Source organism: Typopeltis vanoorti, chromosome 15 (genome assembly GCF_054136105.1).
Source record: "Typopeltis vanoorti isolate ZY-2024b chromosome 15, IOZ_Tvanoo_1.0, whole genome shotgun sequence".
NCBI classification, from domain to species: Eukaryota; Metazoa; Arthropoda; class Arachnida; order Uropygi; family Thelyphonidae; genus Typopeltis; species Typopeltis vanoorti.
Window position 1 is genome coordinate 113528424 of NC_143563.1, and position 22977 is coordinate 113551400.

A 22977-nucleotide genomic window follows, 5' to 3' on the forward strand; every position below is an offset into this window, starting at 1 on the left:
CAATAGCATTGGGGGAAGGAGCAAGAAGAAAAGAAAGGATGAAGGAAAAAATGGATGGGACCAGTCTACAAATAATATAAGATGTATATTATTATTATTATGGACAACTCCAGGGAGTCCTTAGACTCATCGAGGGAGACCCTAAACATCATGTCCACACAACTATACAACATTCTCACAGTATCTATCATACCTTGCCTTGAACTCACTCACCGTCCTAGCACCCACAACAGACTCTGGCAGCTTATTCCACTCATTTACCACTCTAAAAGTAAAGAACCCAGCTCTAACACCTCTGCTAACCACTCTCTTGCCCAGCTTCCATAGTTGTCCCCTAATTCTCCCACCACCAGTCCTGATCTCAAAAATATCCTCTGAGTTAATACTATAGAAACATTTAGCAATTTGGATGTCTCAATCATATCTCCCCTTTTCTGCCTATCAACTAATTTCTGCAACCCACAAATCTTCAACCTGTTCTCATATGGTTCATTCCATAGACCTGCTATCATCTTAGTCACTCGCCTCAGGATCCTCTCCATCAAGAAGGAACCTAGATGACCAAATCTGGGCACAGTAGTCGAGATGAGGTCTTATCAAGGCTCGGTACAGAGGTACAATAACTTGCTTGTCTCTGCTCGTCAAGGTATTTTTCAACAACCAAGTGAGTTGAAGAGTTGATTTAGCTACTTTTGCAATGTGTCCCCCTAACCTTCATATCCCTATCCACCAACATTCCCAAGTCATCAATCTCATCAATCTCCTGGAGTACAGTTCCACCAATGTGGTATACTGCTGCTAATCTTAATCTTTTCATCCCAAAATGCATAACCTTACATTTTGTCACATTAAATTGACATCCATTCTCCTTAGCCCAGAACTCCAATCTATCCAAGTCGTCCTGCAAGATTTTGACATCTTCTGCATTCACTATTGCCCTACCCAACTTTGCATCATCAGCAAACAAATGAACTGTTCCTCTTAGATCCTTCCCTATATTGTTAATGAACAAATTAAACAGCAGTGGTCCAAGAACAGAACCCTGCGGCACACCACTGGTCACAGGCCGTCTTTTGGACTCTGCTCCTGAATAAACTACTCTTTAATATCTCTCCATCAACCACCCACCTATCCAATTTACTTGAAGTCAGTTGTTTTTACATGAAGTAAGTCATTTCGGGCTTTTTAATTGTTAATTTTTATAAACTCTTTATATTATTATGTGGTCTCAATACCGAAAACTACCTACAGTGCTTCTCTCCTGCTCAACTCCAGACAATTCATAAAGCTTAAATCTGTCCAGCTGTAGAATATTGTAATGCCATTTGTTGTGGTGCACCTAAGACCTTCCTCAGGATGCTTGATTGTTTTCATAAACAAGCAATTCACTTAATTTAGGATCCATACTTTACTGTGACTCTCTTCATTAGCTTTCTCATAGATACTCTATCGCCACATCATTTCTCTTCTGTAGATATTTTCATGATGGTCTCTGCTCCACTGAACTGGCCACTACCATCCCACTCTTTCCTGTAATCATATACAAACAGAAGCAATTATTGTTCAACCAATATACAGTTTAACTCCAGGCTCACCGAAAACCAACTTGTCATTCTGTGCCTTCATTTCCTACACTTCTGCTCTTTGGAACAGTTTATCCCATACTGTTTTCCCAATTATTACCATCAGATAATACACCAGTAAATTCCTTTATTCCTTGTAATCACTTGCTCACATATGGCACTGTCATGTCATATACGAGCAAGGGACCTCTTGTGTGTTGGACTGATTTTTTGATTTTGATTTGATTCGATTTTTATGGTGCAAAGACATCAATGATCATATTGTACCAGGGCACAGGTTATGGCAGTACATATTGCAAACATTAGCAGGACAATCACAAACATCCATGCCCTTAGTGGGATTTAAACCTGCAGCTTCTTGGCTGGAGTGGATATGCTAAACCACTCCGGCATCAGGCTGGCACTATGAACTGAACTGAACCACAGTTCTTAACTGGAACTTCACATGTGTAGTATGTTCTGCAATATAGATATGACTGAACTGGAGCATGTATATAGTGCAGTTCAGTACTATATAGCATGTATATAATAGTTTGTATTTGAGTTTCACTATCACATTATTTGTAATGCTGATATTAGACATTACAATTTAATGGAAGAGTTTTATATATGCATGCTGTTTAATTTTGATTTGTTATTAGTCAAATAACATAGAAAGAATGACTTAATTTTCTATTTGTGTTTTTGTAACTTTTATAAAATACCACTCATTTATAAAAGTTTCATCTTCCAATAATGTTTATCAAGACTGTACTGTACTCTGTTATAGTAAGTGGTGACTATTCTTGTCAGTAAGTCTTCTAACTGGAAATAGACCATTTTCTCTCTCTGCATGAACTTGTGCTACCAACTTTCAGAGTAATAAGGAATTATGGAAAGAGTGCAGAAATGAAGAGAGATCATCATCAAAATTACTGACATGTACCCTCAAGTGGTGTACAGGATATGATAGTACTACAGGTATCCCTTGATTAACGCGATTAATTAATCCCTCGATGTTACTATGTATATCAAAATCGCATTAATCAAATATAATAATCAATGGTAAAAATTATAATTCGTTCGTGATAGATTACTGTATTAATAATTCGTTTTATATGGTACCCTTTTAGGAAAAATAAAAAATGAATGCAAAATAAATGTTTAATAAATGCTTGTACCTATATTAGCTATGCAATTTTTTATCAAAAAAAAGTTATAAATAGTATTTTTGAACACAGTTTTATTTTTTTCTTAATAGCATAAATTCTACGATAACAAACAAAATGACTCTCTGGAACTCACCAAACAAGCATTCTTCAATTAACATCTGGATCCATATCCATTACTTGCTGCTTAAGCGATTCTAAACTTCGAAATATTCCATCCAGTTCTTTGATTGTTATCTCCTTTGAAACCTCTTCTTCACATTCCATTTGCTCGTCTTCATATGCGCATTGTTGTTCAATTTCAGGCGATCATTGTCACTGACATCTTTTGAATTTGAATCCAATAATTCTTTAACATCCTTTGCATCAACATTATCAAAACTGAAGTCTTCACCAATTGCAACGATTTCTTCAACCACGTTGTTCACAGGATTTTGGAAACCACCTAAGTTATTAGGTGGTTTTCAAAAACAACTTTTGCCAAACAGCAAAAACCTTTTTGCTGTTTGGAAAAATGCAGCTAGAAGACACTTGCAGTTTAGAAAATGCAGCTAGAAGACACTTGCTCCCATGAGTCATTAATGTTTACAATTGCATGTTTAATGTTCAAATTTTTCCAAAATTCTTGGAGCATAATCACATCTTCTCCCATTGTTGTTTCTACTGCCTTTGAGAATGCCTTTTTAAGATCTTTTACTTTGTTAAGGGTACTATGAGAGCTCTGTTTGAAACTTGCAATGATGCCCTTGTCCATGGGTTATAGCTATGATGTCGTATTTATTGGAACAAATAAAACTTTCACATTCTTATACAGATCATTAAGGGTGACCAGGTGCATTTATCTAAAAGCAAAAGATCTTTAGAAGCTAAGTTATTTCTCTTGCAATAAGCTTCAGCTGCCAGACAAAAATAAGACTTAAACTAATCTTCGAATAGGCTTTGGATAAGGAAACACTCCTCGAGGTTTGCATGTTTTCTGGGGTAAATTTAAAGGTGTGATAATTAAAACTCTTGCCATGTATATAAAGGGATTGTCGCAATTAATTTTGCTGCGTTAATCAAATCCCACATTAAGCAAGGGATATCTGTATATAAATAATTTACATTATTACTGAACTTCCTATCTACAATTTTTTTCCAAATCAATCTTATCTGTCAAGACTCCAACATTATCAGATCTTATATTTCTACCTTCTAAGGCACTTTTTACCATATCAATCCACCTATATCTTGGTCTTCCTCTGGATCTTTTTCCTGCCAACTTGGCAGAGAACAATTGTTTTGCTAATCTTGCCTCTCACATTCTGTTTAAGTGACAGTACCACCGATATTAGCTCTGCTAGCACATTCCTGATTGCTAACAATGTCAAGTTCTTTCCTAATATCCTTGTTTTTAATATGATATTGCCATTGATGTCATCTGTTCACACTCCTAATTTCAGGACTCTAATATCTCCAGTCTTTGGTCAAGTGTTTTACTTCTAACCCAGCATTCATAAGTTAAAATTGATAACACTGTCTTGTATACAGCTAAATGTTTTGACTAATTTCTCTCTTATTCCATATAAATTTATTCAGTTGACTTTTTACCATACCATAACTTTTTTGATTCTGTTTATTTCCTTATTTAATTACCATCTTCACTAAAAATCGTGCCTAAGTATTTAATGTTTCACTTGTTCTGTAGGTTCTCCATTCACAATGCAGTTGATATTTTCATTGTCTTTGTCTTGTTACTGCTGACCTTCATACCATATCTATTACAACAGTTATTCAATTTATTCAGTGAATCTTGCAGACTTGTAGCAGATTTATTTAGAAGTTTAACATTGTCCGCATAAAGCAAAGAGCAGACATTAACATCTCTAATTTTGATATCATCTTTAATACCACTTTCTGTCATAATGTGATCCATATAGATAATAACAGAAGGGATAATGTACATCTTTGTCTGACACCAGATATATGAATGTGAATATAGACACCAGATAATGAATAACAGAAGGGATAATGTACATCCTTGTCTGACACCAGATTCATTTCTGTATTTCCTTCAATTCTAACTGCTGACTTACAACTCAATTAAAGACTAAGTATTGCTTGATATAATGTCTCACTGACACCATACAACTGCAGCATTTTGAATAGCTTCTCTCTTGGCACCTTGTCATATGCCTTTTCCAGATCTACAAAACTTAAATACAGATCTTTGTTGTATTCTTATGATTTCTCAACTATTTGTCGTAAAGTGAAAATCTGATTCTGACAGCCTCTGTTTGTCCTGAATCTAGCTTGTCTTCGTTAGCTTCTCTTCCACAATTCTTCTCAACCGTTTCTCAAGTATACTTGCATAAATCTTACCAGGAACACTCAGTAGGGAAATACCTCTGTAATTCTCAGTTTTATTTCCTTTTTCTATAAGGGTACTATGAGAGCTCTACTCCAATCATCTGGGATTTGTCTTTCTGTCCAGTATTTCTGAACTATGCAGTGCAGCCACTGTAAGAATTTTTTACCTCCATACTTGAACATATTTGGTCGAATATAATCTACTCCAGCTGCCTTTCCATATTTCAGGCTTTTGATGGCATTTTCTACATCAGTGGCTTTTTGCTACTGTGCTTAATTTAGCAATTTTTCAAAGTAATTACTTCATATTTCAAGGATATCTTTTTCTCCAGTTTTCATGTCACCTTTATCATCTCCTTTTACAGCATTCTTTCCTCTATTTCTGAGCTTCTTCAACAACTTGCAGAATATCTTGCCACCTTCTTGATATTTATTTTTTATATTCTTACTAAAGTATTTCTATACTCTTACCTATATTCTTCCATGACTTTTGTTTAGCTAGTTTTACACAGTGTTTAGCTTTCTTACACCTGTCTCTGTATTCTCTAAGAGCACAAGCTAACTTATTTGCCAGGAACTTTGTCTTCTTCTTTTCCTTCACTGCCTTTTTAACTTCCTGTGTTCTGATGGAGCTCTGATTTTGATATCCTTGCTTGCAACCTCAACAGATGCCTCTCTATCCAAATTAATCAATGTTTTTTTTTTTTCAGGGCTTGCCACTGAAAATCTCCAAGGTTTGGTTCCTGTTCTCAAACTCTATCATTTTTTCTTCAATAATGTTTGTGTATTCTGGTCTACAATTCACATCTGAGAGCTGCTCAACCTTTCTTTGCTTTAAAACGTTTTTACATGTTCTTCTTTTCAATATGAAATTCAATTTTATCTTGCTCAAGACTAAATAGTGATCACCTCCAATTTCATATCCTCTGTACACCCTAGTGTCCTGCATCAGGGAGAAAACATTGCTATCAACAATAACATTGTCAATGAGACTTGTTATTCCTTTCCTCTTCTCTCCATGTGAATTTGTGCACCTTTTTATGTTGGAACATTGTGTTACTAATAACCAGTCCATGTCTTGAATAGAAACCCAACAGATATTTGCCATTATTATTGACTTTGCTCTTTTCTCCAAATTTTCCCAATATATTTTTGTATGTCTGACAATCATTTTCTACTGTGCGATTCAGATCCCCAACAACGACTAATTTTTCATTGTGTCAGTTTCTTTCTCTAAAGCCTCAAAAAATTCCTCTACTTCTACTTTAGTAAAATCTTCTGTGGGACCATAGGCACAAATAAGTCTCATTGTTCAGTTACCCATTCTGATATTTGCCTACATCACTTTACTTGAGAGACTGCCTACCATTCAAGAAGATTAGCCTCGTATTTAATGTTGAATACTATGGCTACTCCTTCTTTTCCTTGATTGTCATTGCTTGAATATAACATTTTGTATTTATTGCTCAGAAAGATATCACCAGATCTCATTTTGACTCTTTTGTTTCAGTCACCACTATTTTGTTGATCTGGTACTTATCCAATTTCTCAGCTAGCTCCATTTCTTTACCATTCAGGCTTCTTATGTTGATAGTACCGATCTTTAACTCTGGTGATGTTGAGTTGGGGTGTGTTCCAGGATTTGTTCCAATAGCTGACTTTTTGCTGTTCATCCTGTTTCCTTGGCAAAAACAATGGGTGCCTTGTTTAACTGGGTCATGCCCCAGCAGGCATGAAATTCTGTCATGCTGTATCATAATTTTATATTGTGATTTTTAAGCCAATAAGAATAAAATTTGATCGGTTAAATTCCAAATTTCCAGCCCATCCTGGTTTGTTCACTATCCATGTAGATACCTAACGATGCACCATGAGAAGATGAGGATTGGACATTAGATCAGAAGCCCTGGTTGGTTCTTCACAAAGGCTATGTGGAGATCTCCTCTTAGTTATACAGTTTTGACTCTTAAGCATCCCGAAGAGAAATCAATGAAATATAATTTGTAGAGCATGTTGGATAAAATGAAATGGATATACGATCAAAACATTGTTATTCAGAGGTGTTATCAAGTTGGAATCAGGAGATTTTTTCAAAGGACAGAAGGAGGAGGGTGGAGGGGGGAGTCATCACGAAACATCAGAGGTGTGGTAAGAGCATGAAGAGTAAGTATGGGTATTTTGTAGTGGTAATGAAATTTAGGGTGAACCTCCTACAGTCTTATGAGTCTGTAAAATGTGCATGGTTATGTATTTATTTATCCCCACCATTGAGTTGTTCGAACTGTGGCTGTTGGGTTTGTTTTCCTGTGACTAGCACATTCAGTATAAGTTTTGTGTGTATATATACTGGTGTCCAAAAGCCAAGGACAAACTACATTTTTACCTGTATATAGATATAAATTTATTGCCAGCATGCTTAAAAATTATATTACACAACAAATGCTTTATTAATCTCATACAAATTAATTTGCAGTACGTTTTTGACAAAAGTTACACATTTCCTAAGAATATAGTTAAGAAATTAATGTATAGAAAACATACAAAGGGACATTTCAGTATGGAATATGTCCACCCTGAACTGCGATGCAGCTCCCACAATGTTGTACCATGCTTAGCACCAAGTGATTCAGGAATTCTTGACAACTCCTCCTTCAGAGTAAGGATAAGGCCTTGTTTGTTTTCTGGAGGGAAATTTTGAGCAACAATGTATCTCCCTATTGCATCCCAAATGTGTTTAATGAGGTTGAGATCTGGGGAGTCTGCTGGCAACTTGATTCGATTAATATCCCCAGTCTCCTGAAGTATCTCCAATGCTCATGTACGATGTGGTGTAGCATTGTTATCCATAAAAAATGAATTCTTTGCTTACAGCACCATTGAACAATCGAACACGGTGATGAAGAACTTTGTTGCAGTATTGTTCATTCCAGCATCGCCGTATCTATCCCTTTCAAGAACATTCTCATGATGGTAAGCAGTACCACTTTCATGCCAGATCAAGTGTCACCTAGAATTGGAGGAAAGACTAAAACGACTCTTATCTTTAAAGAATATATTGACCATTGATGTCTTGTACAATTTTTATGGATACAACACTATAAATTAAAGATGCCAAGAAATTATATTCTTCGTTTAATCCTTTATCCAAGTGTAAGCAAACAAAGTTTGCCCCTGAATTAAATCTGGACTGGGAAACTCTTATATAGAGGCTAATGATTTCATATCACTTGCCTTAGCATCTCCTAATGCAAAGCACATATTCTTATGGATATGTATAATGCTATGCATTATGGGAAGGTCACTACCCAGACCGGTTTTGACATTTATTGAGGTGTCATCAGTGGGAACCAGACCCAGAAATGATACCAAGTTGAAGTAATGCAGAAGTCATATTTCCATATACGAGTAGCCGAAAGGTGTCACACCTTATTATTGAAATACTCTGGATTAGAGATAGATGTTGGAAGTTTTTCCACTTTGTCATACATACACCCCCACTAAAAACATGATCTACAATGAGCTGTGGATTAAGGGACACAGGCTACAGGCCTTCGAGCTTTGTGGCAGATATCTCAACCACAGCAGTTGGTTGAGATATCTGCCTACCAGTGCTCGAATGGAGTTGACTTTCAAGCTGATATTCCATGGTGTGGCGATTACGTTTTTCTGTAATAACTAAAAACCTGTCTTCATGCTCCTTGGTGGAATGAGGGCAACCTCTTAGCAAACGTCTCTAACACATTCCATTGGGTTTGAAACGCCCCCAGAGCCTGGATACAACACTATGAGATGCCAGTATCAGTAATTCTATGGCTTTCTTCAGGCTTTCCAGTATTTCTTCTGTGAAATCATCTAGATGTCTTTGAGACATTACAAGACATTTAAGTTTGCATCTTTATTCCTTCACAAAAAAATCTTCCTTCAAACACAGTTCACTTAGCGTAGCCTTCTGTCTTTTATCCTTTTGAATGCTACTACATGACCTCTTTGCATTCAATTCGAAAATTTGATTGTGCTCCTGCTTTCTACTTGAAATTGTGAGTTATATACAAATTGCCACAAGCTGATTCATCTCAATTTGCAGCTGCCATCTTCAGAAATAGTGTTCATCCTTAGGTTTTGGACACCAGTATAGGTATTAATATAAATTTATTAATATAAATTTGATAATTCATAGATATCATGCCATTATCACTCACCATTGATTTAAGACTGGTGTCAGGCTAATAATAACAACAGGAATGTGTATATTTATAAACACAGAATTGTATGTCTTCAAGTTTGAAATGTTAGCCAAAGCTGCTGAGTTCAATGTAATTTCTGCTATAGTGCAAAAATTATAACTGTAGCCTCATAGGCAAAAAGTACTATCACAGGCCACATGTGAATGATACACAGTTCTCACTTTTTAAGATCAGTTCATAAGATCAATGTAATATAAATAATTTTGAAAGTCTGATGTATTGTACATATATTGCCATTGACTCTCCCTAAAGCAAAGTTGTAGGGACCGATGGAATAGTTTGCTATAGGGAATTTTCTCTAACATAACTTTGGTTATGACTGTGGTTAGCCTTTTGGGCAGTTTTAGTTAGCAAAGCCACTATAGTGTGGCCTGATTGCAACTTGAAAATGTATTCTACAATGTTTTTATTATAGTTAACTTTTTTTGGTCCATTTGCATATATTTAATAGCTTTAGATTGAAATTTGTTTATTAAAATTTGAATATATATATATATTTTTTTTTTCCAGTACATCTTCCATAGTTGTCTTGCATTTTCTAACATTTTTGCTAAAATAGTAATGTCCTCAAAATTTGATTATTATTATTCTAGTTATAAAAATTGGATTAAAAATTGATAGAAATTCATCATCGAATGAATTACCTATAGACATTTCCTCTTCCCTCAGTATTCTAAATTTTTTATAGATTACTCACTTGAAATATTCTTGAGTAATCTGCATTATCTTTGTTTCTTCTTTTCTTTCAGATATTAAACCTCCATTGATGAATTTTGCAGACTCAGCTATGATTACAGAAGCTGGTCCATCTCATATACAGGACAATTCTCAATTAACATTTAGAAATCCTCTGGATATTTCTCTTTTGCCTGAGAGAACTGCAAATCCAGGTGCTCAGCACTATCAATCTGAGCAACCATCACAAGGTAGGAACTTCCATTATTATTTTGTAAGAAATCCTCAGTTATCTGGTTAGTGCTGCAGATGTTATTTAGTTGAATCCTTCAAAAGAGAAAGAATCACCAAATGTTCCCTAATGTGATCACTTGCGGGGGGGGAAGGAAAAGTGCACAGAACAGTGAAAATTTCTTTTGACTACCTTCACTCTTCTCATAATACTACTGCTGCTTGTTGCTATCAAAATGAAAACTTCGTGGAGTTTTCTGTATCCATGTGTTAGAAGTATAACCTACCATTTTCCAAAATGAACACATTTCTTCTGATATTGTGTTTTGTGCTTGCCATTTATTCTAGTGTTGTATTTCTCCAGTTTAATACATTCATTTCAGGGATTTAAACTTTACCATACCTTAACTCATTTCCCTTCTTCAGAGTTGTCTTTCATCCTCTGCTCATCTGTTTTTGGTTTACTACAGTATTTCCTCTTTATACATGTGTGAATCTATTCACAAGTTTGATCTCTCACATCTTTGTCCTCATTTCTTTAATCTTCTTATAGCTAACTTTCCACTGTTTTTAAAATTTTTGTCTCTAGTCTTTGTCTAGTGTTTCATCCCAAATTGAAATCCAGGTCTACATTGTCATCTTAGGAAAGTCTTCAATTCTTGATTTGTTTATTATTATACTAATCTGTTTATTTATTACTTTATTATTCTTTTCATATGCACACAAGTTTTTCTTGCATTTCAGCAAAATCAAAATAAATATAGTTGACTCTCACAATAGAGAACTTGCATGGACCAAAGAGTAATTTGTTATCCTGATACGATGGCATCGTGCATGTGGTGCTATTATTGGGATGTTTCAGTGTTTTGCTATAGTGAGAATTTGTGTTTGCTGTAGTGATAGTTGATTATACATAGCCCTCATCTCTTCAGTCTTATGCGAAATACATCTTAACTGAATTCCATTTCACCTATCCATAATACTAATCTAAAAAACTCATGCTTGATTTTTTTCAAGACTAACTTGCTGTAGTAAATTCTCAATGAGGACAAATAAATTAATGATAGATTTTTAAGATTGATGTCTGATCTTTATCACATAACACGCAAAAATCAATTATTCTTAGTCCTTTTTTATTTTTTTCTGGTGTACATTAGTTTTTATTTCATTATTATCTTTTTTTTATGTGGTTCCCACCCGTGAATGGCTGTAAACTTGTAGTACATTAGCATTAGGATTAACAGATTGACTGAGGATCAAATTATCTGGAAGCTCTGCTCCAGAGACAATTTGAAGTGGCTTGAATTTTTTCAAGAGGTAGGATTCAAATCCATGCCCTAGTGATTAGAAAATGGATGTTCTATCCTCTCAATTGGCTTTGCCATTCAACACTGAATGTTGAATCTCTGTCTAAAATTGAAGAATGTCTGAAAACTATGCATTCTGATGCTATTATTTTCAGTTTGATTTGTTTTATTTGCAGTTTCACTGATTATATGACATTGATCTCTCTCATAATATCCAATTATTTCAAACAGCTGACATTTCAAGAATTGAGGGGGTGTGGGAGATAGTTTTTTAATTCACTGCATTAATATTTTAATATTTGACATTTCTGTAAAGTCAGAAGATTTTATAAAAGATTCTAGATTCTGTTATATGACATAAAAAAGGTGATTTTCATTGCTCACATCACCACTTAGTGATTTGAAAAAATAAAAATAAAAAGTAGCACGATTAGTCTCTACAAATAATATTTGATTAATTAATTCTTAGCCTACCTACAGCACTAATGCACTATAGATCACCAACCTTTTATACATGATTAACATAAAAGAAAAAAATTTGTCACCAGCTAATCTAGAACGTAGTACTAGATTAACAGTGAAAATTGCCCCACATGTCATAATGCATTTTTATGGTCAAGCATAGATTACATTAAGAAGATTCTTATGGTTGCATACATAAAATATAGTTTGAAATTAAGAGTGAAATTTTTATCATCAGTATTTACTTTTTTTCAAAGAAATCTCCAAATAGGGTTGCCAGATTTCGGAAAATCAAATACGGGTCACCATGTTCCATATTTGGTTTTCCGAATACGGGTCAATTTTGGTTAGTTGGTTTTACAAAATAAAAAGTAAATCTGCTATTTGGTTTTACAAAATAAGTATCAATACTTTTGGAACTTGAAATGCTCAATTTATGTTTCTGAGTGTTAATGTGTTATGTGATATCCAATCGTCCCCCATGTGCAATATTAAACATTCGTCTACGGATTTTGCATTCGACTTCGTCGTTATTTTTCCTTTTGCAATAAAATTCCTTTCTTAAGGAAAGAAACAAAATTTAATTTACCTTTGTATAATTAATAAAGAAATTTAATTTTTCTTTAATTATATATCTTATGTATTAACCAAATATAGCACATTCGAAAAAGGTGAAATATTATTTTTTAATAATTATTGAAATAACATCCACCTACTGTTCCGATACCACACTGCACAATGCCCAAATAAGAACTGTTTTAAGAGTTAAATTTGTGATCATCAGTATAAGCAATAAGCAAATGAAATATACTTGTAGAGAATTATAAATATAATGCTTATACTAAATAAAAAAGTGACCAATGAAAGGGACCTGCTCCGCCACTGTGAACACAATTATTTCCTCGAACTGTTAATTTTTATGGATTACAAATCAATTTAAGTTGGATTATTCAAAAAGAATATTGAAAATTATAATTGCGTAACATAATATTTATAATTTTATCTTTTCATTAAATTAATGGACATTAAGCTCTCCCTCCAAGTAGGGAGAATTAATGGGACAGCAAAATTTGGTGTAAAATATGGGATGTCTGGCAAGCCTAATACCAAGTGATGTTAATTTTGTAAAAAATATGAATGCAAAAGTGGATAGTGAGTTTATAGGTTATGGCACGCCACCCTTTTTCTTGGCTTACTTATTCAAGAAATATGATATTGTTTTCATTTGACTTTCAATGTACACACTTCATGTTTATCAATGAGCACTAGTAGTCATCTGTAAGTCATTGGACTTACATCATCAGGGGTACAGGACTTGTATTAATCGATGGAAAAAAGTAGAAAGAATAATTATATGACAGATTTTTTACAAACTTCAGCAATCACAGATTGAACAAGATTAGTTATTGCTTTCCTTTCTGTGGCATAATGCTTATTATATCCCAGGTCCACTCTTGTTAGATAAGAAATAAAGAGGAAATGAAACTTATTGAAGAATTATTTTGGATTTTGTCATGATGTGTGGGGATGCAGAGCATTTCTAGGGCTAATTTAAATTGTCTTATATCACTTTCGGTCTTATATATAAGACCTGTATGTACTATGTATACATAGCATATACAGGCCAGATGGGATGATCCAGAAAGAGATCCACAAGTCCATGGAAAAGACATGGAAAAGAAAAGGAAGCATGGATGAGGATAATCCTTTCACATAACAAACACAGGCCACCAAGTAAATTGACAAAAACATTAATGCAATATATTGATTGTAACTTATATAAGAAAATTTAAAGAAGCTTCAGAAATGCTCTGCACTCATACATAGTGCAGAAAAAAAAAAATTCCATACCGGGTTTGGTGGTCTACATTTATTAAGAATCTGACAAAATAGCAGACCTGGGTATGATATGCATCATCCCCCAGAACATAACAATAACCAGCTTTGTTCAGTCACTTGCATATTGTGTAATCCAACTCCCCCCCCCCCAAAGTGTGATGTACTAGACTGTTGGAAGTTTGCAAAAAAATTGTCATGTAATTATTCTTTCTAGTGTGTTAACTTGAGGAACTGGTCAGGTTTTGTTATTCTAATAGAACTAGTTCTTGTTGATAAACATGTGGTCTCTATGCCGGAAGTCAAATGGACCTTTGTTTTGTCACATTTGCCAGTACAGATGGTCTGATTGAAAAAAGTTAACAAATTTTAATTTCAATGCTAAACGCCTTTTTTTTTTTTTTTTTTGTTGTTCCAATAAAGATTTATGTAAGCATATTTAATAAAAGATGAAAAAAAAATAATTGAAGGGAAATACAAAGAACAAGCTGTATATTTAGGCCAAAAGTGGTTCTCAAGACTATTATTATTATTCATGAACTGTAAATCTACTTTAGAACAACAGTCTTTAAAATTACCTCTTCATTCATTCATTTACAGATTGTACTCTCACTACCCTTTCAAGCATGCATTCCATGCTCCCACCACTCTCCTTCCAAAAAAAAAAAAAAAAAGTTACTTCCTTCCATGGCTTCCAGAGATGGCCTTGTCATAATTGCCATTCTATTAACCAAAAAATCTTCCCAATGTCTGTCTTATATCATTATCATATGTTCACTTGGACATCCACAAATGCTGTATGGTCGCTCCGATGCTCAGTGATATGCCACACCAGGCCTCGCATTTTGTCCTGTTGTGTGCTCTTCTGGAGACTCTGAAGATCAGTCACACACATACACCATCCATCCATCTCATTGACAATGTACCCCTTCATCTTTTTCCAGGAACTTTACCTTCTATTACTGTTCTGAGAAGTCCTCCTTCCATCCTTTCCATGTCTCCAAAATATTTTAACTTTCTTCTGTCAATATCCTTAAGAAGCATTAAATTTCTACTGATCTTTTCTAACATCATCCATTCATTTGTATGCCTTTCAGTATATGATATCCTCAACAGCCTTCTGTCACACCATATCTCAAAAGCAGTTATCCTTTTCATATCTGACTTCTTTAAGTTCCAAGTTTCATATATAGGTTGTTGTTGGAAAAACAACTGCATTCAAAATCCTCAACTGTTCCCATGGAGATAGATCCATCCTTCCAGATTTTAGACAAGACTCTGACTGTTGTTTTAGCCATTCCTAATCCTTTTCTGACATCTTCTGAACAGCAATTCTTCACATTAATAATGGATCCCAGATCTCCATTAAAGGTACTCTTGTTTCTCAAGAGCTTCGCTGTTTGTATTTCCTTTTGAGGACCATAATATTTGTCTTGCTAGGATTGAATTGAAGTCCTCTGTTATTCGTAATCTTGTTAACTTTATCAAGAATTTGTCCTAGTTCTTCCTTGGCATTAGAGGAGTACTGTATCATCAGCATACCTCAGATTATTGATCAATCTACCACCTATTTTAATTCCTGTCTTGAGTTTATACAATGCTTCATGCATGATGTCCTCTGCACATATACTAAACAGGTGAGGAGAAAGTAAACATCTTTGCCTAACACGTGCTCTTACTGTGGCTTCTTGCTCCCTGTATAAGTTGGCTATCAACCTGATAATGTGTTGAGGAAAACCCATTATTTTCATTACTTCAAATGATTTCTGTTGGACGTAATGAAAAGAATGAACATAGTTAAGAGCCTTAGCGTAATCTAAGAAACACATTATCAGAGGTAGTCTAAATTCTTTATATTTTTCTATGATTTGTCTAAGGCAAAGGATCTGATCTCTGGTGCCCCTATCTTTCCTAAAACCTGCTTGTTTCTCAGACATCTCTGCCTCAATTCTATTTAGCATGACCTTCAATAAAATTTTGCATGCATGAGATATTAAACAAATAGTTCTATAGTTCTTGCAATCCTTCATATCTCCCTTCTTATGTAGTGGTATGAAAACTGACTTCTTCCAGTTTCTAGGCCACGATCCTGTCTCCCATATCCTTGTATTCAGTCTATGAAACACTTATCCCTCCATCCCCTGTGGCTTTAATTAACTCTGCTGGGATTCCATATGCACCTGGGGCCTTATTGCTGTTAAGCTGCTTAAATGCTTTTTGAACTTCATGCCTAAGTGGAGGAGGTTCCAAATCGGAATTTTCCTGGTGAGAGGGGCTCCTACTAATTTTCTTCATTCACTTTATTGTACAGCTCCTTACAGTATTATTTTCATCTGTTTTTGTTTTCCAATTCTTCTGTTAGTAATGGTCCATTCCTGTTGTATATGACATTCAATTTGGTCTTAAACTTGTGCTTTAAGTAATGAACTAAATAAAACATCATTTTATAATTGTGGCTCTATCTATTCGCATTTCTTAGTATGAAACTTATTTTGTCCTTCTTTGTGGCTCTTCTGACTTCTCTATGCAATCTTATATTCTTCAATCCCTGTGTCTCTTTGTTTTTCCAACTGCCTTCTTTTGATTAGTTCCCATGTTGAATCTAATATCCATGGGTCTCTTGGTCTTCTTATTGGATCGAGATACTTCTTGGCTGTATCCTGTATTATCACCTTGACTCCTTTCCAAAGCATTTCTGGCAAGTTTTCTCGTTGGTCTCCAAAAAATCATCCAACCAAGTTCATGTTTCTTCTGTGAATTACTCTAAGATTCAGTCTAGTGGGATGCACCTGACTTGGAATTTTTCAGAGTCTTAGTCTTACGTTGAATTTTGAATCAATTATTGATGTACCAGAATGTACTAGACTTGTAAATTTCACTAAAATATTACTAAGCTGAGAATCCTTCATTTAATATGTGATATTATAAAGTATTATGAATTGCTAAACTGCTTAAGTGTAAGTACTTATAAATTGCTGGGAGAAAGAGATAATCTGATTAAATAGAAATGGCTGGATTATCGAAACACGTGCATCAAAGAGTACAGGTGCACCCTTTAGTAAGCAAGTCCCCCCCCCCCCCCCCACACTCATACGCGCAGAAGAGTAGGCTAAAATCTCCGTGTGTGGCGTGCAGTACTGGGTGACGCGAGGTGACGCTGAGAAAATGGGAGGAGTAATCGATGAAGTGAATGTGTGGCACGCAATTTAAAAAGTCATGCAGCGCCAAGGAAGCTCTCTTATTCTCGTGTTCTTGTGCTTCTGAGGTGAAGTTTTATTCTGACTCTTGAGTGGAGTCATGCTCTGAGGTTTTCAGGCGGTCTTGCTGATGTGTATGGGGCCTCCTCGTGGCGTCCCCCTCTTTCCCCACGGATTCGAGACAATGATGGAGGAACTTTGCCGTAGATTTCCCAACAATTTACCGGTTGGTGACCAGCCCAGCAGAAGGTATTCACCGATGCTTATGGAGATGTCGTTATGATATTGAACGAGTTCACCATGGAACAATGTCTACCTATTTTCGGCGGCAGAATTAAGTGCAGATTGAACCTTTGAAGAATTCCTCAGAGAGAGCAGAAGGAACGTGGTGTCGAAAGTAATTGTCTGGACGGGATGTGTAAAGTGGCCAGATAATTCCCCAGCAATTGGTAACGTACAGTCTGTGTTTTATTATGTGTATATGCGTAATAGAAGAATAAATGTAAAATTTAGGAAGGACTCTAGAGAAAGTTTTCTTTGAATGATAAAGTAATAATGAGAATTTTGAGTGTTTTATAAAGTAAATTAATTAAGAGCATGTGCTGCCTTAGAATTGTCTTTTAATGATAGAAAAAGTTATGAGGATTTTGTGAGAAGAAATTATATAAGAGCACATAAAGCTCTTATATAATTTTTTTTATATAACTCTTACATAACTTTTTAGAAATTCAGCTAATAATTGTCCTTAGTATTAATGAATAAGTGTGATTTTTCAAGTGTAAATTGTAAGCCTTAACTGAAGTTCTTTGTCATGCATGCTAAGATAGATATTGAGAATCTAAGTAAATTAGTGCTCATTCATTAGCAATTGCAGATTAGATATTAAGAGTGAATTCATAGTATGTACAATGTTTCAATTGAATTAAATGTTTTGTTCTTTTTGTTTAACTGATGACTTGCCTGATTTTCTTCTCTGTTGCACTTGCTCATAAATTACGGACCACAGCGGGAGATTAATTTATAGAGAGGCTACGACTGCAAACGTAACTCTTAGTAACATAAGATTGTATGTTAAACTGTGTTCCGGTTCTTCGATTCTACACTATCTGTTAATCTAGGATTCGCGGTGGCTCAGTGAAAAATAAATTTTCCCTGAATCTGAAAAAGGAATTAGAACCAGTGTGAGACAAAGGAATAGGTATCCGCCATTAGTAATTCCTTTGTCCCACAAACCACTAGCATCATTCTTATAAGTAGAGATCGGCCAAGAGAGATATTGAAGTTAAGAGATTTAAGATTGAAGATTAAGTTTTAGTATAATTAAGAATCATCAAGAGGTAAAGATAAGAGAATATAGACTAAATATAGAGTAAAATAATAAGAATAAATAATAAGAGAGTAAGATTTTACAATATAATCAGTCTGGTGCCCTGACCTATCAATGCTAGATATCCAGGTATAGTTCTGTTGTGGATGTTCCTAGAAGCAGGTATTGATAATAACTAATCTTTTAGCATGGGTAAATTCCAACTGTCTTTCACCACGGGTGTTACTTCGCCTAGATCAAACATGCCACATTCCGGCATAACTCTTATACTCTTTCACATTTAAGTCCCCTAAGATGTAAAACATGTCTCTTCTTGGTATCCAAAACAGTCTATAAGTTTTAATAGTATTTCTCACTCTTCTTCAGGACTATTCATGTGAGGGTGCATAAACTACCATGATTGATACAATTGTAGGCTGAATCTTAAGTCTAATAGAACGTATCCTGTCATTAATGAGGTTAGAACCAAGAAGGCTTCTTTACTGAGCTGTCTTCAATATCACAGCTACCCCCATGATGCTTTGATTCGCCACCTGAGTAAACAACTAGCCCACCATCCTGCCTTTTGAAGGGACCTTCTCCATTCCGTTTGGTTTCTGTAATTTCCAGGATATCAATTTTATACCTATCCATCTCTTTATAGACAATCTCAAGAGTATCCATCTGTAGACCTCGAACATTCCATGTGTCTATGTAAAATTCCCTTCTAAGATTAATCCTATACCTTCTGTGTTTCTCATTCACAATATCACTGACTTTTGTTGGAGACTCTAATATACTTCTCGAACAGGACCCTCTGCCTAGGCCCTGAACGTCGCTCTGATTATTCTGTGCAATAACCGATGCAGCATTAGCTGTATTAAAATGCATAACCATATTACCATTTTGGAGTGAAGTCCCTGCAGTAAAAAGTGGTAGGGCTGCAGAGGCCCTTTCCATATAAGATGAAATTAAATAGCCAAATAGGAAAGATTCAACCCTTGCCTTTGAATACTCTAATAGCATTTGGGGAAAGGAGCAAGAAGAAATGAAAGAAGGAAGGAAAAAAGGGGAGGGAAGAGTCTACAGATAATATAACAGATGTATATTTCATGAAGTAAGCCATGGTCCAGTATCAACTACCTTGGGTTTGCCACACCTGTACTCACTAAAGTGAGCCCTTGAAGATGGTCTTATAAATAAATTTAAATGTGGTATGTTTTCTTACTTCAATATGTTTCCACTTCTCCTCAGCCTGTCCTTATTCCCAGTGTCTGGCAGTCCTAATATTTTTTATTTTTATTTTTATTTTTTTTATATATCCTCCCAACTTTATTCCACTGACCAGATCTGAGCACAGTAATCCAGTAGTCATATCAAGGCCATATACAATGAACTCACCTTGTTCTTATCTCTTCTAGTTGCCATCTTTCTCAGTATTGGTGCAGTCATCTTGGTTGTCTTCTCATCCTTGCGGTATGTCAGCTGTATTACTCCACAATCTGTTTTAGTTCCACCAATAGAATATGTAATTTTCCAATTTCCCACATGTTTACCTACATTTAACTGATGTCACAATTCATTTGTTGAGCTTATTCTAATTCTTCTGGAGAGCCACAACATAGACACTATTATTAATAACTCTCTCCAGTCTGCAAATAGTTGCATATCTGCTTTGTGAATCTCACTTGTAATAGTTTTCTTGTCATCCATTCTTTTTGATACCTCTTAGAAAGCCAATTTCTTAGTCCCAGTTTACTTGATATATAAACCCCCATACACTGCAATTTAAATATCAATTTCTCATTGGCTTACCTTTCTAGCTTATTCAAAACCTTCTAAAGCCACAGTATCAGCAATTTTACTATATCTCTCTTCTGGTTTTTACCTCATATTTTTACTTTATGACAAGTAGTTCAGCATTATGTTCTGTTTATCTTAAAAAAGAATGTAATCAGATGCCAACAGAAATGCTATTAAAAATAGTGAATCTGTATGGAGTACATGAAACTTTGTAGAAAACAATCAGTAGCTTATAGTTAAGTTTCAGATTTGCAGTTAGTCCTAAATGATGTACAGAAAAACTGTTCCATGTTAGATTGGATGTAGGCTGGGTTTTGCATTTGTCTCCCCTGTTAATTATAATATGTATAAACTGAATGCCAGCCTTGTTAGCTGAGTGGTTAACATACCTACTTTCCAATGAATAAGCCATCAGTTCACATCACACAATTGTAAGGCCTTTTTGATTGTACTTAGGTGAGAGATGAATTTCACCACCCTATGTAAGACCATGGCAGCATTTATTGAGTTCTGAAGTGGTATTGAAAGAGTTTCGTGTTTAGTCATTAGAGCTGTTGTTTCTGGATTATGTAAAAAAAATAATACAAAAAATCCTCAGCCTTAACACGCTGTTGGTATACTAAAATTTTACAACCTTTAATGGGCAGGGAGCCATCTGCTCCATGAAATGTCTGCCCTGTTAATTCAGCTATCATTTTAACTTATGTCTTAATCATATCCATGAGCCTCCATAGTTCAATTAGTATCAACAGTTCCCTTTAGTTGAAAAGAACTGGGTTTGGATCCCATCTGGAATGCACAAAACACATGTCTTTTCAGCTACAGTCAAGTTAGCTGGTCTCATATAGAAGTAGCAGGGTTTTTACAGCCTGTAAAATATGCAAACTAGCCAGAATAGACATAATACATAGACATGGAAACTTTGGAGCCTTAGTTGTATCAGCCACAATCCAAAAAGCAACAACATATTATCTGTTATCCACTAGCATATTATCTCTTATCCACCAGTCTCTGGTAAAGGCATGCTCTCAATCTGCCATCATACTCAGAAATGACACCATCTTAGTTCCTTTTCTCTGAACACTTCAAAATATCTTTATATCACTGAAGACAGGTGACCAAATCTGCAGACAGTAATTAATATGCGGCTTGGTCGAGATTGTAAACAGTGCAACCATGACTGCTTTATTTGCGGCATGCACATCATTATTGCCATAATCTGTTGTATAATCCTCTGAGTTCTAAAAAAGTAGCCCCCTGAATTTCTTTTTTTCTTGTCTGACATCATCCCAGATGCCTTATCTTCCCATTTTCTTCAAGCAATTTCCACCAAATATATGCACTTCATCCCACCCTTGCCTTCCAAATTTCAATAACTTAGACTTCATAATATTGAATTGCTAGCTCCACCCATTATACTCACACAGACAATCCATTTAAATTCTTGTGTAGTGCCATGTCTGCTCTGCTCATAGCTCTTTCCAGCTTTTTATCATCTAAATTGCCTTTCTCAATTATTAATTCACTGAACAGTTATCTTTTCTCAATTTAAATTAACTTATGTGGCAATCTCATTTGCAAAATAATCTAAATGCATAATCATAAATATATAATCAACAAAAAAAAAAATCATAAATTTGCAAAATAATATATATGGATTTATGCATCTCTCTTGTTCAATACATGTGTAACCCTTCTGTGAAGCATTAGATATAAAACCCAACCTCTACTTAACAAACTCACTGCTTTTCATAGAGAAGCCTGTTGTTACAACCCAATTCTGGATGCTAACCCCTCACCAACCAAAATTAGCCAAGTAATTGCTGTAATAAATTTGGTATAAAAATCATCAATAAAAAAAGACCAAAACTGTGAAAATAAACAGAAAAATGGAAATTATTAATTGCATTTTTAGTAGTACTATACTCATAGAATAGGTCACATATATTAGCTATTTTTGCAATATTTTTAGAAAGGACAGCAAATGTAATGTGGAAATGCATAATCAAGTAATTCTGGCAGTGAGGAGAGAGATGAATAAATTTATCTGGAACAATAGAAAAGTCAGCTAATGATTAAGTTAACAGTATATCAACCAACTTGTTAAGGAGATCCTAAGACAAACACCCAGAGAGAGTATGTTAGAACTTTCACCTTTATAGTGCCTTCCCCCCAACATAGACTATGGATGAAGATACAAGCCGCTGCTAACATAATGGGTCAGAAAGTTGGAGGGAGTTGATGAAACATTAAAGATCATAGACATGAGAAGAGTGAGCAGATAGCATCGGTGACAGAACAGCATTAAAAACTTAAAACTGTCACTAAAAAATCATTAATTCAAGAACATAGTTTAATGCAATATAGTCACACAAACACAATGGAAGACAAAAGATTAGCAAAATAAGGTTTCAAACAAAGATAGCAGAAAGAAAAAAAAGAAAAAAAGACCAACATATGAGGGTGGTCTGAAAAGTTCTCGACCTAACAATGAAAAAACAATTTTTTAATTTCAAAATTATTTTTAATTTTCAACGTAATCTCCCTTAAAACTAATACATTTATTCCAGCGCCATTATCTCTTCCATGTGGTGGTTCACCATAATCTGCAATCACCTTTTAAATTCAAAGAAAAATGCTGACCAACGAGGAAGAGTTTTAGTTTTGGGAAGAGATATAGAAGTCAGAGGGAGCCAAATCTGAGGAATAGGGTGGATGGTCCAACTATTCATGGTGCAGATCCCTTAATTTTCCCATTGACAAAACACCTTTGTGGGCAGGTGTATCGTCCTGATGAAAGACTTTTTTTCTTTTGCAAAACAGGTCTTTTCTCATG

At 35.0% G+C, this 22977-nt stretch overlaps 1 protein-coding gene across 4 annotated transcripts in view; it reads left to right on the top strand.

The window, feature by feature from the left end:
• The window catches only part of LOC150099088 (uncharacterized), a 330865-nt gene that overhangs the window by 86124 nt on the left and 221764 nt on the right, over nucleotides 1-22977 (top strand). For all 4 annotated transcript variants that reach the window (XM_090404942.1, XM_090404946.1, XM_090404944.1 and 1 more), the window contains exon 4: nucleotides 10074-10250. In XM_090404942.1, coding sequence (XP_090261068.1) covers nucleotides 10074-10250 — 177 coding nt within the window. The remainder of the gene's footprint in view (nucleotides 1-10073; nucleotides 10251-22977) is intronic.